General features: G+C 36.0%; 1 protein-coding gene across 1 annotated transcript; it reads right to left on the bottom strand.

The window, feature by feature from the left end:
• Nucleotides 1–4,738: 4,738 nt before the first annotated feature.
• STEAP2 (STEAP2 metalloreductase) lies at nucleotides 4,739–14,436 on the bottom strand. The gene is made up of 4 exons (XM_010167395.1): nucleotides 13,945–14,436; nucleotides 12,150–12,677; nucleotides 10,350–10,514; nucleotides 4,739–5,047 (listed from the first exon to the last, which is right to left on the bottom strand). The coding sequence occupies exons 1-4, from the start codon at nucleotides 14,434–14,436 to the stop codon at nucleotides 4,763–4,765; spliced, it is 1,470 nt and encodes a 489-aa protein (XP_010165697.1). The 3' UTR covers nucleotides 4,739–4,762.
• Between the last annotated feature and the right edge of the window lie 2,134 nt (nucleotides 14,437–16,570).

The following is a 16,570-nucleotide window of genomic DNA, read 5'->3' on the forward strand; positions in this document are numbered from 1 at the left end:
AAACAATATATAATGATAGAGATCATTGTTCAAGGCAGTTCAATGACACTTATTTTAAAGGCTGTAATCTAATTAATTTAAGCAGTATCATATAATGATATGGTATCAGTACTACAACATTACTCATTATACTGACAGAAAATGCAGGATAAACAGCCAAGAAATCAAAAACTTTTCTATTAGGAAATGCACTGTCTAAAAGGAACTATGCATATGCATCCATTACCACTGCATATATGAAAATATTATACCGAAAAACTCACTCTGTCTAATTTTTGTGCACCTGATATATCTAATTTTCAGAGGAAATCTTCACATTCAGAGGAAAGCTGTTTCCTAACTATATTCATACCTGTGAAATTTATAGCCACTTGGGAACTCATTGCCTTATTTATTAATAATTTCCCTTAATGGTAGCTGGGCAGCATGTATAGCTAATAACATAGACACACACACAGAGATACACTATTTTATAGGCAATTAATGCCAAATACAAATGTACTTTCTCATGTTGGTACATCATATCATGCACAATGTTGGAACAAAAAGTTAAACATGGCACTAATTCACAGTAACCATTACCACAAGCTAGATATGTAAAAAACTTGCAAAAAATTGCAAAATAATTCATCTCTAAATAATTAAAGAACATGGGTACTTAATTAACTCATACATAGTTGCCACAGTTAATAGAATTCTAAGATAAAGACACATATGGAACCTGTAATTCAACTGTATTTTAGACAGTGTTAAGAAAGAATACCTTAATATCCATAGAAAACAAATAATCTGTTGCTACATACACAGAGATCTCCTTTTTCTAATATGATGTTAACTGTCCTGTATTAAGCACTATTTTTTATTACTGAATAGTAATGAAGAGATATGAAATTTATTTCATTATTCATTTTTCGTTAGTAAGCAGTACTAATGAAAGCAGTAAGCAATTTATATAAAGCTACACAAAAATATTTTATAGCAGACTATTCCTCAAAATATGTATTTATTCTCCTAAGTAACTATGATGTCTAAATTAATTTAGTTGTTTATATTTAGGCAATCAAAACTAAACATTTAGCCTCAGGTCCTAATGTGACTTCTATAGAAATCAATGTGTTTGATTACATGAATAAAGATTCCTTATGTGATTAGACATATGCATGATATGATATGTAATATGTAGTAAATGCATTATACATTTTACTTTCAGACTTAACAGTGCCTTGTTAGAGTGAATTGGTACTTTAAGAACACTACAAAATATTAAATCACAAGTCAACTTATTATTCCAGTTAGAAGTAAATACAAGGCCTAATGAGAAACCATACGCAATTTTGTAGCACAAATATTTCACAAAATGTCTTCATATACTTGATCTAAAAATATCTTCTATTTATTAATTCTTCAATATTTCAACCTTTCAAGTAGCTTATAAAATCAAAACACATTTTTAATTTCCTACACACACAGTTTGAAAAAAAGGAACAACACACCATTATTCTCTCCAGACACCTTTGGCAGTTCAAAATTTAACAGTTTAAACATTCTTGAAGAAATTTAATGATGAAATAACTTTTTGCATAGGAAAGAGGGCCAATACATTTCTGTATATACTGTCAGTGATTGCATTACAGTACAATATATAGAGACTTTGACAATTTTCAATTAGTACAGTATCTTAGTTCTGCAACATTATCACTATTGCATCACACGAATTAGATAATTGTAGGAAACATGAATGTTAATTACCTATTCTACAGAACTGTAGAGTAATTTTACTTTTCTGTTACATTTTACAGTAATCATTTTACATTACTATTCTACAGAAGTGTAGAATTACTATAAAATAATAGCAGCATAGTTAATTTTGAAATGTAATCAGATTGTCAACAGTAATGGTTTCTGCCCTAAATTTTTTAAGAGATATTAAATTCTGCTCTCAGTTACACTATCCTATTCTAGTGATTTTAATCAGGTTTCGTGCACAGGACTGGGTAGAATGTAGCATAGTATTTATCCCATTAAATTCTCCAAGACTTTGTGTATTCTAAGATTTTTAAAATTAATTTTATTTAAAGGATTGAAACACAAATGCCTAAGCTTTGTGTGGCTTTCCTCTGCAATAATACGATAGGAAACAGGCCAGGGAACTCAGTTACATAAAATTCTGCAAGCCTGTCAAGAAATGTACAGCTTTCTGTATTGGAATGGATTTACAGACAGGCTAAGTATATTAGAAGTTGTAATTGCCATTTGTTCTTCATTTTTATGTGAAAATCTCATTTGTAGTAGTTTAGGCTCTTGTCTATCTCCAACAATGACAGGTTTTTCACTTAACATCTAGAATGTTTGATAAAATAGTATTGTGCTTGTTTATCACAAGTATCACTGAAATAGCTGCATGCTGGAGGAGGGACAATAAAATTAGTACCTGAACTAATTGACTTGCTTTTGGAAAAAAGAAAGAATGAAAACTTTTTAATTAATTTTATAGATTTATTAAACTTTTTTTTTCCTCCTCTTCCATCTTTTCCCTTTTTTTCCTGTAAAAAACTGCGAAAGTTTCAAATTTCTAAAAAAGTTAGGTAATTTTTTGGAGTGGTTATTAAATACAATAGTCCAGAGGCAGCACCTATCTCAAATAAGCCCTAAATTATTGATTTCCAAGAGGCTGAGAGGTTATTGTCAGGAGAAGAATCATTGGACATATGCCCTCTTTTTGGAAGCATCTGCCACTTGTCAGCTATTGGAGACAAGTGTCAAAGACCTTAGTCTGACTAATTTTAGCTGTTATTATAATTTACTTTTCCAAAAATGGTGAAATTAAATGAACTTCCTCTTTCTAATTGCTTCCCTCTCACCGTAGCTTAAACAGGAGGATAAAACTGAGTTTTCCAACTATTTGGAATTGAAAATTGGTGAACTGAAAAACCCCCATTTTCAAAAAAAATTCACTGACCTCTTATTCAATACAAAACATGTTTAAAGATATATAAAAATGCTTCAATTCTGGAAAAAAATAATGCAACTATTTTATTTTTCATCTCTAGATTTGAATATGCTTAAAATTCAACTGCCTCTTGTTTTGCAGCAAACTCAGAATATACACGTGATGTGTAAGTTTGAGGAGTATGGATACTGCAATGAAGATAAAATTGTTGTAGATTTTTTTATTTTGAAACTAAATTGAGAACAACTAACATGAACTCTTTAGATTTAGGCTGGTATAACTGAGGGCAGAGTTTGATTCTAGATTCTTCTTGTTCTGTGGAGCTGTTAGTTTCGTTACAAACAGAGATAATGAGATTCACAGGACTAGTGATGTTTATGGATAAATTCAAGCTTAAGTACTGTATATTTCTGATGTATCAAATTGATGACAAATTCTTGCAAGTAATAAATAATAAATGAAGGTTCAGCTAAGAAGGTCCTAAACAGTGCAAATATAGATAAGAAAAATATAATTTCATATGAGTAAAGAAAATTAGGACCAAATACACATTCTGATTCACTGAAATAAAAGTTTTGCCAATTAAGCAGGAGGAGCCTGAAGGTATGAGCTGAGTTTGGCTGTTTTCTTAGAGAAGAGTAGAACCTGACAAAGCAGTAGTAATAAATAATTGTGAACGTTTGTTTGAGTATCAAAAGAAATGTAAGTGGCGAGTTCTAGAGATAAATTTATTTTTAAGTATAAGAATAATAATTTTGTTCCTCAAAAATTCAGGCATATCCCAGAGACACTTGTTGTAAAATAAGACCTTTATATAAAAATAGAAGATTGCATTTGCACAGAAAGATACTAAGAATCTAAAACAGACTCTGGGAAATTCATATATAGTAACTGAAACTCCAGTGTAAAAACATATAGAACATGACTATTGTGATGCTTCCCTGTTGTACCAACATATTGGAAGCTTCACAGTGAAAATGGATTTTTATTGTTGCAGATTTCTCAGCTTTTTTTGTTTGTTTGTTTTAAAATATTTCCTGATATTTTAAAATCATTCTAAAATCAAAAACTAGTTGCTTGCACACATATCTGCAAGTCTTTCTATACATGTATAACACTGTTTTGAATTTACGTAATATGATGTATGGAAATAAAGAGATGCCAAAGGTCTAAAATCCTATGTGATACTTTGAAAAAAACGACCCTGCTAGTACAATACCATTTGCTTGCAAGATGTACAGTAACACCGTAATTGAAACTGGTTTTGCATATTCAAATCATGGAATGGTGTAGAACCACACACAAATAAATATACTGTACACGTGCAATACATCATTACAAATTAGTTTTAGTTGTTTCAAAACCTGATTATTTCCCAAATTATTAACTCTATTAATCTATATTCTGAACTCACCAACACATAAGTGTGGTTTTAATAAAAGAAACACTGCCCAGAAAATGTTGTATTAATAAATAGCACTCTGACACATATGCCGATGTCAAAGAAAAATCTGGAAAGCATGGCTATAATAAAATACTGTTGTGATAAAACTGTGCAAAGGAGCATTAAAAAATTCTGATTTCATAATAATCTGCCCTATGTAATTCAAAACAAAAATATTTTTGTAGTTATCTGAAGTAGTAGTCTTCTAGTTATAAATTTCTCATAGTTTGGTTGAGAGCTTGTACTATATGCCAAGCAAGTCCACAGTGGCTTAACTCATACTTTAACTAAACTCCAAAAAATACAAATTTATGACAAAAAACCCCACCCAAACATCTACATCAGTGCTAACAAATATTTGTCTATCATCACATCACAGTTATCCTTTCTGGGGAGAGATGCGGAACAGACCCACTTGCTTCTTCTATAACATGGCTTTTCTCCCATCCTCTTCGAATTCTCCTCAGTTTCCTACTTACACATGGCAAAAGTAGAATGATCTTACCTAGAATCACAATGGAAGGCAGAACAAGGGCAAGAACAAAATTTGGTGGTGTATAAAATCTGTAATACTGTTCTTCAAAAGCTCTTTTCCATCCGTAAATCAGTACATGGAAAGTACTTATGAGCAGAGCAATGTATCCAAGTGTAGACTTTGAAAAAAGAGAAAACAGGGGAAAAAGAAGAGATAATACTACTTGGTCCTTCATCAGATAGCTCTAACCCATTATTTTAACATTTCTATTAGACATTATGTTAAAATCTCTTACCGATACACTATTTAAAATTAGCAATATGTGTTTTTAAGTTCACATGGTCTGAAAACTATGGACTGAATTGAACAGTGATTTACAACATATCTCTGCTAGCATCTACAGGCCTTAGTCAAAACTGAAATTAAGATTATGTTTGCCCAAATTCTAAGTAATGGAAGTTAACTTCAGGATATGTACGTGAATAAGGAACAATCCCAGTGAAGTTACTGGAACATCAGTTGTGATGGGAAATTAAGTTCCTTATTTCTGAACTATGAGGGTAGATCACCACCTCACTATGAGGGTAGATTCATGATTATAGAACAATGCAATGCTGCTGGAGGAGACCTGGGCCTAACACTCCAGATTTTTATCAGTTTGAGAGGTGCAGTTTGCCTCTTCCTCCCAACAGCCTACATCCACTTGTCTGAAGTTAGCATAAACCATCCCTTACCTTTCTCCATCAGCTGCTGCCTGCTAATGGGAATATCTGGACTGCAGGACTTGGGCATAATGGCACAAGGCAACGATGCAGTTTCTCATAAACAAGTAATGCCGGATGAAATAAGAAGGTTCCCATAGCACCCTGCAGAGGACCTCTTACCACGTAATCTAGAGCACGCCACAGAAGGTAGTGCTAGCAGGGGTCATTCACCATTTCTGTGAATCTGTCCTTTTAAGAACCCGGTAGTTGTACTGCTCTACAGACTTGAGTTAAATGTATTAACCTTGACTTTCCCAAGCCATGGTAAAAAAAGACTACTATACTTTGAATTCCAGTGGTGATCAAATGAAGAAAAACTCTTTTTGGCCAAAACTAACTAACTAACTTGGTTGGGAAACATCTGCAGAAAATAACTGAAACAAAGAATGAATATTAAGAAAAGCAACTGCCTACCAAGTTTTGGTTAAATTCCAGTAAACAGAGAGGCAAAGAAAAATGCAGCCTAAGGGTTTATAATAGTTACTGAAAGAATTCTTTCTGCTCCCGATTAACCAGTTTCTAGGGAAAGGAGAATGTCTGAGATAATACCATTTGCAAGGATTCACAGATATAATGGTATAAAAAGGAAAATACTTTTGTTAATTTCTAGAGATTGATACCATGTTTTTTAACTTGCCAATATTTAGGCATTTTTTTGTCAATGGTTTCAGAGACATCTTGGTACGTTTTAGCTGCACCCTTTTTTTAAAAAGAACAATTTGCTCCCAAAATATTGAATAAGAAACAGAACAATCAGATAATCACTCGTGGATATTAAAATGGCATATGCAGTGTCTGAATGGAAGTTCTGGTAAGAAATTTGGGCAGCAAACAATACTATCAAATCCGATGTTTGAATATATTATTGCAGATTTGTGCTTGGATGACTTTCCTGAATTCATTGCTGTTATATCACTGCCAGCAGGGAAAAGGGAGTAAGTGAATCATATCCCTCATTTCTTCATCAGGCTTACTGATGAGAACTGTAACAATTCTTGAAAAAGAAACAGGAGGGAAATGTTATACAGACTCTTCCCAGATTTTTCAAAAAAAGTTCTTAATGCTTTAGCATCTTTGATTGCTTTGCTTCCTTATCTTCCATAATACTGTGTTTCCTGGAAGCTGAGTAATAGATTAGCACATTTGCTATGGACTCCCTGATCTTTTAGCTTTTCTCTAAGTCCTCCTTGTTTTCTTTCTTTTCCTTCATGATCAGTCAGTGTTTCAGCCAATGTGGGAGATTCCCAGCCAAGGCCACTGATAAAATGGACAAACTGTCATCATTTGGGGTGGGAAAAAAATGTGTTAGAGGAGTGGAAAAGGTGCAGGAGAAAAATCCCTAAAATGTTACCAGGAAGATGTACATATATAGAGACACAAGTTGCTGTGGGACATATCTGCTTCAGGAATTTTTACCTTCACAACGACTGAGTAGTTCCAAGCAATTTATATATACAAAAGGTATTTTCCAAAGCCTATGTTTATGCAAGGTATACTTCAGATTCCCCCAGTAACAGGATATTGCTAAACTTATAAACAGGCTGTAGCAATTCTGACTGGAATCTTACCCATAAACTTGCTAAATACTCAGGCCTCATTCTTTAATCTCGGGAGAAAAGTATCCTATTCTTGTGGGAAAACCAAGGCAAGGCAGCCCTTCCTGTAAGTGTGTGCACAAGAAAAGCTTTAGTAATCCTGTCTCCAAAAAACTTCAGGATTGTGCCAGCAGACAATAGGAATGTTGATACAAGGATCAGCTTCCTACTACGCAGCTTCTTCCCTGCTTCTTTCCTCAGTAACTGTCTCGTTCTGTGGATCCTCCATCTTGATGTTATGAGTGTTTCTTTCTGAATCATGACAGAGTAATCAGATGTTTGTTTTGTACAGTGGTCAGCTCTCTACTGCAGCAACTCAAGTTTTCTGCTGGTCTCAGCTCCTGGTAGGGCTGACAGTAACTTCCTTTTGCATCACTATTCAGCCTTCTCATATCTCACTTCATATCCATAGTCTGAGGGAATGAGTGGAGCCTGCACTTGTTCTCCTCTCAAAAGAGAAGATTTTTCCCTTGATCAAGCAGGCTGGACTTTTTGGCACTGCTGACACCTGTGTTGTGAAACTTGGCTAGGTAAGATGGAGGCATCTCCAAAATAACTGGGGATATCAAAGACAGCAATGATTTCTGGGTAAAAACATTCATAACTGGGGTTTCTTTACAGTATGAGGAAGACCGTGGTAGAGGTCTGTTTGAACCACTGTAGGTAGGGGAGATGCTGCTCAGGACTGGAACAAGGCTAGAAAATAGTCTAGACTGTCTATGTTAACAATTTCTTATTCCTAAACTCATAGTTTCCTAGTAGGACTCAAGACTGAGTAGGTTTTAGTGGTAAAACTCTTTAGAGGAGGCCAGACTCCTATTTTGATGAAACTGTAGTTACTAAGATGAGCAAGCAATAGTATGTTGTTCTCAGTGGGAAGTCCTGGGGTGAGAAACTGGTTGAGTATGCTGACTGTCTGATTCTTCATCTGTCAGATGCAAAACAAGCTCAGCAATTATTATGGCAAATTATCTGAGATTCGGGACTAAAGCTAGAGACATACTGCTCTTTCCAGTTAAAAGAAAGCAGCACTGAGACAATGGGCTAATAGTTCCACTGTTTGTCCTCCTGATTTAGAGAAGACTGCGAAAATCAAGTTTAAATTCACTTCATCACTTTGCACTTCAGTAGAAGAAAAATATAAAAGATAGTATTATGATGTTTTATCTGTTCTACTTGCATATGGATGCAATGAAGCTTGTGTAGAAATGCAGACTCCTTTAGTGAGGAATCACTGAAAGTCTATTTTCTGATTGAATAAAGCAAGAGGACTTTTTTGAAGGACAAGTAACTAAATGAAGAACAACTTAAATCCTGAGAAGTAATGAATGACAACATAAAGTACCTTTAGTGATCATTAACTTTAAGGAAAGTTTTAGGAGTTCAATATTCTTTGTGATTAAAATTTGCAAATGATCATAATTAGCTACCAATACCATTCTCTTCAGCATGTAACGCAGTATCAACTGTAACATACCTTCAGAGAAAACAACTTGTTCCCAATCAAATTCCTCAAAATACTGACAGATGATTAATTAAATTTCATAATTATTTAAATTTGGAACTATTTTGACTTTATTTACAGTGGAAATAACTGCAGTAAATATGACACAATAAAAAATCACCTTGTAAACACATAATTATGTGATTATTGTGTGGGTTTTGATTCAGTCACACAAGCCTGAAATTTGGAAATTTGAATAAGAAAAAATAAGATAAAAATGCTGGGCTTGTGGCTGGAAGTCATTATTGGATGAAGGCATCACCTCACTCATCAGTGAATACATATTTATCCCTTTTGCACTAACATTTTACATCACCCAATAGCAGTACTATCGTCCCCGCACAGAGAACTCTGGATGGCAGGGAAGCTGTAACAATACAAAATAGGTATTTACTTCCTCTGAAAGCTCCAAACCATGAACGAGAATAAACAGTTCTGTCAGAGGAACTCTAAGTTTAAAAATTTTTCAGCAAACTTTTTGTAGGCCTACCTGGAGTGTTCCACCAACAGAAACCACAGGGGAAGAGAAGACAGTATTTTAGACAAGAGACCTCTGACAACTAGAGCCAAAGAAGTGTGTCCCATCGCTCTCTTTAAAAAGTCTGTAAATGATGAAGTGCTACTCAAATCCTACACAGTAAAGTCAATGCCTGTGTTCTGAAGGTAGGAATTTGTAAACAGTGACAGGACTAAGAATTAGGCAATAGTATTACAGTGGTTATGTTGAAATAACGTTAATCAGAAAAGACTGAGTTAAGACTAGACTACTGAACCCAAAATCAGAGAAAGCTAGAAAAGAAAACCCCAAACTGCGTATACACATTTAGGAAATTTATCAAAAGACTGAATCCTAATAAAATTTCTTATCAGTGACTGCTACCTAAAAACAATGGTAATTTTGTTTGGAAGCAAACATTAAGCTGTTTATTAAAGCCTGTATTTCTCAGTATTTTATGCTAGTTAGGTCTGCTTGTTGTAGACATTCATCTGAGGAAGGAGGGGTGCACAAGGCATGTCAGGACCTGGAAAAGCCTTTGCTTTTAATAAAACAAAGCTTCATATTTTACTATGGGTATTATCAGTTAAGGGGAATAACGCAGTTGAGAGCTGTATTAATTACCACACAGTGGAGGGGAAGCAAAACTGAGTCAATGACACCATGGCTGTCAGAGGGCTGTGCAATAAAAATCTTGCAGGACAAATTAAGTCTTCAATTTTACCAGTTGTGTATATCTACATATAGCAGTATCTCATCAGTATCATTGCCTTTAGTGAGCTTGTCCAAATTAATCTGATTTCAATTTAGCAAGAAATTCTAACAATGGAAAAGGAATAGGTTAGTGCTCATTTGCTCTTAGCTGTGTTGGTTATTTAAGATCAAGAAGTGCAAAATGCAAATTCTTATTCTAACACTCAGGAAATGCTTAATGTGCCTTCATGGTAATATTATCTGATGTTTTTATTAACTTGCCAGAGAGAGAGAAAAAAAAAAAAAGCTTTCATCGTGTTGCAAAGTGCTTTTCTTCATCATCACCACCATGATCATCAGAATCATGATTGTCATTATCAAGGAATTCTTATTAACAACAAACCCCCCTTATTTAAAAAGCAACACACCTGAATAAAACTGAACTCCCTCCAGTTTAAGGCACTGTTTACTGAAGGGATGGAAGTTACTGCCAGCAAAGCAAGCAATCCAAGACTCATTATTCCAAAAGAGATATACATTTCAATTCGCCACACTTCTTCCTCATTCCAAGAATCCTCAATATTTGCATGAACCTGATGAAAGAGCATAAAGGAAGCACTTAATATTCTAAATAATATTAAAAACATCAACAGGAGTTATTTTGCTGAGTAAAAGTCTACAATCACAGTACAACTACAAAATGGGGTCAAATATTTCAGAGGTTTCCTCATGTCTTGCAGAAAAACAGCTATTTCCTTACTGCTGGTATTGGCTCTTGTTAGATTAAAAATACATTAAACATGGAAACTTAGATGAGTTGTTAAAAGAAAGTGTAACATTATATACTATTTATAACAATTATATTATAAAAACAGATCAACGTGCACATTCCTACATACTTTAGAAATGTAGCTGTGTTCTTCAGACCCTGGAAACTTAAGTTCTATAACATAAATTGGGTAAACTTGCAATTTGTTTTTAGTTTTTTACATTTAGAAATAGTTTAGCTTCAGCTAGTTTTTGCTACAGCTCCCTATGTTGAGTCCAAGTTATTTTGCCTCTTTCTCTGTTGACGTCAGAAGAATCCAAGATTGTTCTCGTTGGAGAGCTTTGCCAGAAAAGAGAAACAACTCAGGTCCTTAACAATTAAGAGGCTTGGATATTCAATTATTTTTCCACTTGCAGGTGAACTATTTTGATATTCCATGTCTTGAAAGAGGTTCACTAGGAATATTAGTGAGATGTTTACAATATTATTAAAAACAAGATAATTTCTCAGTGAAAGTATCAGTGGGTCCTTTACTGATAGTAAGTGTGAACAATTACAGTTTCTTGTTGCCTTTTATAGTTTTGCTCTTCCTGCTCTTCTCTTAAGTTCAATTTTTCATGCTAGCTCTTTTAGAATTTGTTGACCCAAACCCGTTAATTTGTTCCATTTGATTTTATTTCCTTAGTTTGCTTTTCCTTCTGTTCCATCACATCTCTCTTTTCTGCAGATTTTATGTGCTGAATGGCAATGCTACTTTTCTGGCAATGCAGCTTTTCTGCCACTTTAAAGACGACAATAAGCTACCTCACTGACAGACAGGAGCATCAGACCGCCTCCTAAAGGACCACAGATTTGTCCGAGATTGTTGCAGGGTTATGCAAGACCAATTGCTCCTCAGAACTGTGAGTCAGTTTCTGTTGCCTGTGCTAGATGATGTTCACAGAATTTTTAATTAATAAAATATTTTTACCACTGGTCCAAAAGGTTACAAAGTAACAGCACTGTCATTTTGTAAACACAGATGTATCTGTAAGCATTACTACAGTATCTACCCTTTTTTTCACACTTGAAAATGCACTTATGATATACTTACTTCCCCCATATGTTAAGTATAGATAGAGAGGAACATACCTCAGAAACTCACTAGTTTCCTGCTGTTGCTGTTATCCTGCCTATCCTACATTCTCCGTGTGTATATTACTATCAGGGATTTAAGTAGAACACATCTTTGATTCCCCCTACCACACAAACTTGACTGCAGCTTGACCCACGAGGTGAGCACAATGCACAGATGTTTCTTTTAGTCTCCCTTCTTACTTGGCACTAGCTATACATAAGAGAACCCATAACATTCCCTGCTGAAAACAGTGGAACAGATTAAGGAAACATATATTGTATTTATGAGCCATATGCATACAGCCAAGGCATTTTTGACTTACTGAACTAACGACTGGCTTACCTGTTGATATGCCATGTTGAGGAACAAGTACCGCTCTGATCTCCTCATGGGTAAGCAGAGGCTGTATGCCACATGCACTGTTGCAAAGAAAAAACTGAGCAGTCCAAACTGCTTTCGACACTGCAGCCAGTTGTCCAGCCAAGGAGGAAATCGCCTATATTTAGTGCCATAGTAAAGCTGATAAGCAGCTGCAATAAGTCCTGATAAATATACTAGAGAAAGTAAAGTGATAGCAACAATTGGTAGAGTCTTGTTCACGATCTCAATGGGGATCTTGTAAAAGTCACTCTGCTGATTTCTCACGTACGGATGAATTACATCTCTGACGAAGGAATAGATGAAGAAAAACGTTGCCAGGCTAATGGCAATCACTACAGGCCCCTTCCACAGTGTGAACAGTCGCAGAGGTAAGTTTTCAATCTCTCTTGAAGATGACAATGCCCCCAAATCAATAGGAATAAAACTGAGCTGACGGGCAAGCTCAATAATTTGATGGCGAGCCTGAACATTGTTACTGCATATATAGACCTGTTGGGAAAGTCAAGTGAATTGTCTGTAGTCAAAGAAAGAGACTCAATGGTAAAAAAAAAACAAAATGCAAACAAAAAAACCTTAAAGGCCTCCAAAGGACAAAACCACAGCGCTGCTGCTAAAACTGTACGCTGTTATCCCAGCTTATATCATCACCAAGATGAGAATGAAAGCACATACAAACCCAGACAAAGCGAAAACATGCACACTGATTTAGCAACAGAGTAACCAAACCAAAATTGGCTCTTTCTTGAAGTTAATAATGAGCTGACTGTGGGATCCCCTGGTAATCTGCACACTGAAACCCCCCACACTGAAATGTCTACAGGACTGGATTGAACTTGAAACCATGGCTAAAAGCATTTCAGAAAATCTCAAAAATACAGGAATCTCGAAGGATGACCCTAAAACAGCTGTAGCATAAGCAAAATGCAAAGCACAGAACTGTGTAATCTTTCCACACATAACAATTTCACAATCCAGATTCCCACAAAAATTTAATGTTTAGCAGAAAAGACAAAAAACTAGCAGCCAAATAAGAACTCCTCCTAAAGACCAGCTTATTACATAGTGAAAGAAATGCACTACTATAAAGTACTCTAAAGTTCCTTTCAGATTTACAGTGGGCTATAGTCTGCCCAATGCTGTTTGCTGATCATCTGTATCAGAGCAAACATGATCGGTTTTGACAGAAGTTAATTACTTACAGTGCAGTGCCATTCTGAAAGGGGATAAAAATAGTACAGTGTGGTTATTTTAAAAATTATGCTAATTCTGTATCAATTGCATTCAATTTAAAATGGATCAGGATCTCAGATTTCTCATCTCTCTCAATAGTTCATCCCATAGAAATCAATACTGAAGCTAAAATATACTGGGAGAGACTGCCTCTATGCTAGTACAGAGCATAAGCATAAAAATTAACATATTTCCTACAGAAGACATTAAGGCCTGACTCTTCTCCTCTGTCTGTAGCCATCTAAAGGTCATCTGCCTAGTCTAAGCTAGTATCCACATTTCCTCTGCAATTGTTACAGATAAACAGGCATCCCGGGCGACAATTTGGACCTTACTCTGTATGTCTTACAGTGGATGAACTACACTTTGAAAGTTTTATTGGCTACTAAAACTTAAAACTAAAGGCCCAATGTTTTAGGTATGTTAAGTTGGGCAGGATGAATCCCATGAGTTCTGGCTGCTTAAATTCAATTCCTGTCATTTTCACCTTACAAACAAGCTATATTTATATAAATGTAACATTTACCTGTCTGCTGGCATCCTTTGGTCCTAACTGCAGTGACCAAGCTGAGACAACATTGAATCCTTTGACAACCAGGGAATCTGGGAAAAGTGATGCCAAATACTCTGCATTGGAGTCCGGATATTGGTCTACCCTTGTATTATTGCTGACATCAATCAGAATTTTACCAGTGAGTAAATGCTTGAGGTCCCACAAGGAGGCATAGTGTTCTCTGTGAATGGCTACAAAAATGATGTTTGTTTTTGCTACTGCGTCTTCATGGTGAGTGACATCAACCACATGGGGAAAGAACTCGGCAGCAAGTTTAGGGTTTCTGCTTCCTACGACCACGTGGTACCCACATCTAATAAGCCTAATTGTCAATGACTTAGCGAAGTCTCCACTTCCAATGATGCCTATTGTGATCTTACTGGCATCCTTGATGCCATTGGCAACATTCGGTAGAAAAGTTTCATTGAGGGTCGTAAGACTTCCCATCATAGTGATTGATTCCATACTTTCAAGACACCAAATCTATGGTGATTTCTTCTGGGGAAAAAAAAAAAAAAGGAGAAAGCAACAGAAGGGAAAATGCAGCATCATACAATTTTACAAGACATCAGAATCCATAAACATCTCTGGGAGCAACATAATGTGGTTCTAAGTTTCATGTTATATTTTTTCATTAATAAACTATGTGCTAATCAATTTTGTCTTGCAATGTGTCACTAAAAAAAGGAGAAACATAAAATACCTCAAGCATTTCAGTAATATAGTTACAGAAGTAATTTTTTTCTTCCATCTTCTATTACCTATCTTCCACTGCCCTGGAATATTGGACCACAAGATAACCTTGAACTCCTGAAACTAATCTTCAATGGAATAATGAGAAGAAACATGTAATGAAAACTGGGTAATTATGGAAAATATGAGAAGACAGAGAGAGATGACTTGTGGCTGGCATAAGGACAGTGAATTAATGGAAGCTGAACTCTGTTAAAGGTTATGGAGGTTATTATCGTGGTATCCTATATTGGCTAGGATGGAAGGGATGCAAAAGTCTCAAAGCTGCCAATGTCATCGCTACCACCATGACGCAGACACCCATCTGACATACTCATCTGTTAGGGGTGGCACACATGAATCCAATGGCAAAGATGACAACGGAAACTTGTCAAGGCCTATTAATGAGATCACTAATGACACTGCTGGGTCAGACTGCTAGGTGTGGCCATGGATGTATAAGGATTAACTGTGGGTGCAAGGGTAAAGGATTCAAGGCCATGGGTCACAAATATGCCTAACAGTTTTTTTCTCACCAGGAAGAGAAGCTAAATCTTGGAGACAAACACATGGGACAGCATTCCACGAAAAGCAGGAAGTGATAGATTTCATGGAATAATAAAAGTGAAGAGAGTTTTAGGACTCAAATTCAGTGCAGTAAGGGAGGATTTGAAGAAGAACAGAGGCTAAGGGTCACAGAAAATTAAAAGAAATACTGATATAGCTTTGGAGAGAAGAGGTCACAGAACTGCTGTAAAGCTGTAACAAAGACAAACAGACATAAAAACCCAACGAAACAACCCTCAGGAGGGAAGTCGTCATATGAAACCACAGTTAGGACATAAGTGGTTCTACACTGTATAACAGGAATGAGTTCTGAAAATGAAGGAAGCAATGAGGAAAGGCAGGCTAAGGAGCAAAGAGAAACCATGAGGTTGCTGTCTTGGGAGCAATCAACAGACCACACAGAAAGGAGGAGCTGAATGAACCTCTTCCTGAGCCACCATCCAAGAGCTGATATGATGGTAACTAACCACCAGTGGGGGATTTTAACCATCCACTGGCTAGGAGTACAGCATGTGTGGTGATCAACCTCCCACAATTAGAAGTAGCTTTGTGTTTCAGAAATTGAAGGAAGCTACTACAAGAATGGGCACTTTTTATTTCAGCGTTGACTAGAAGGAAAGAACTCACTGAAACTGAACTGAGGCTCTAAGGACAGAAAGCAATATGTGATAGTGACCACACAATCAGTATTCTAAGAAAAGATTCTAACTGAATATTTCTGGCAGACTGCATATATTTTTATCCATGCACTGGAAAAACACTGACTTCTTTCTTACCATATGGCCTGAAATGTATTTAACGCATGACCAAAATACCAGTATATCCTGTACCATGATGGGCTGTCATCCAGGAACATAATGAGAATAGCTCTACTTTGATCAGATAAGAGATATACATCAACTGGATATGAGAGAACACACATGCATTCAGCATGTGATTACAGAGGCCCTTTTCAGTTCATGCCATGTGACATGAAGGTGCTGCAAAACTTTGGGATAGAAAGGGAACTGCCATGAGGAAATGGACTTCCAGTACCATTTAACCACAGTGCAGCCTACTTTCAGTTTTTGTCTGAAGGATCCTCAGGAGACTGGGCATCAAGGATTTGGACATGATTAATTGCTCTGGTGAGCAGACTTTGGCCCACTGGCCAAAGCTTCTCACTGCCTCTCCTAAGGAAGGTAGAGTGTGAAGAACAGAATAAAACTAATAGGCTTCATAAAAAAACCTCAGGGAATAGGCAGACATGACTCTTGGGCAGATGGGAAGACATCAGCTGGCAGTTACTGAAAGGGACTAT

This window comes from Antrostomus carolinensis, unplaced genomic scaffold (genome assembly GCF_000700745.2).
Source record: "Antrostomus carolinensis isolate BGI_N321 unplaced genomic scaffold, ASM70074v2 scaffold41104, whole genome shotgun sequence".
In the NCBI taxonomy this organism is placed as follows: Eukaryota; Metazoa; Chordata; class Aves; order Caprimulgiformes; family Caprimulgidae; genus Antrostomus; species Antrostomus carolinensis.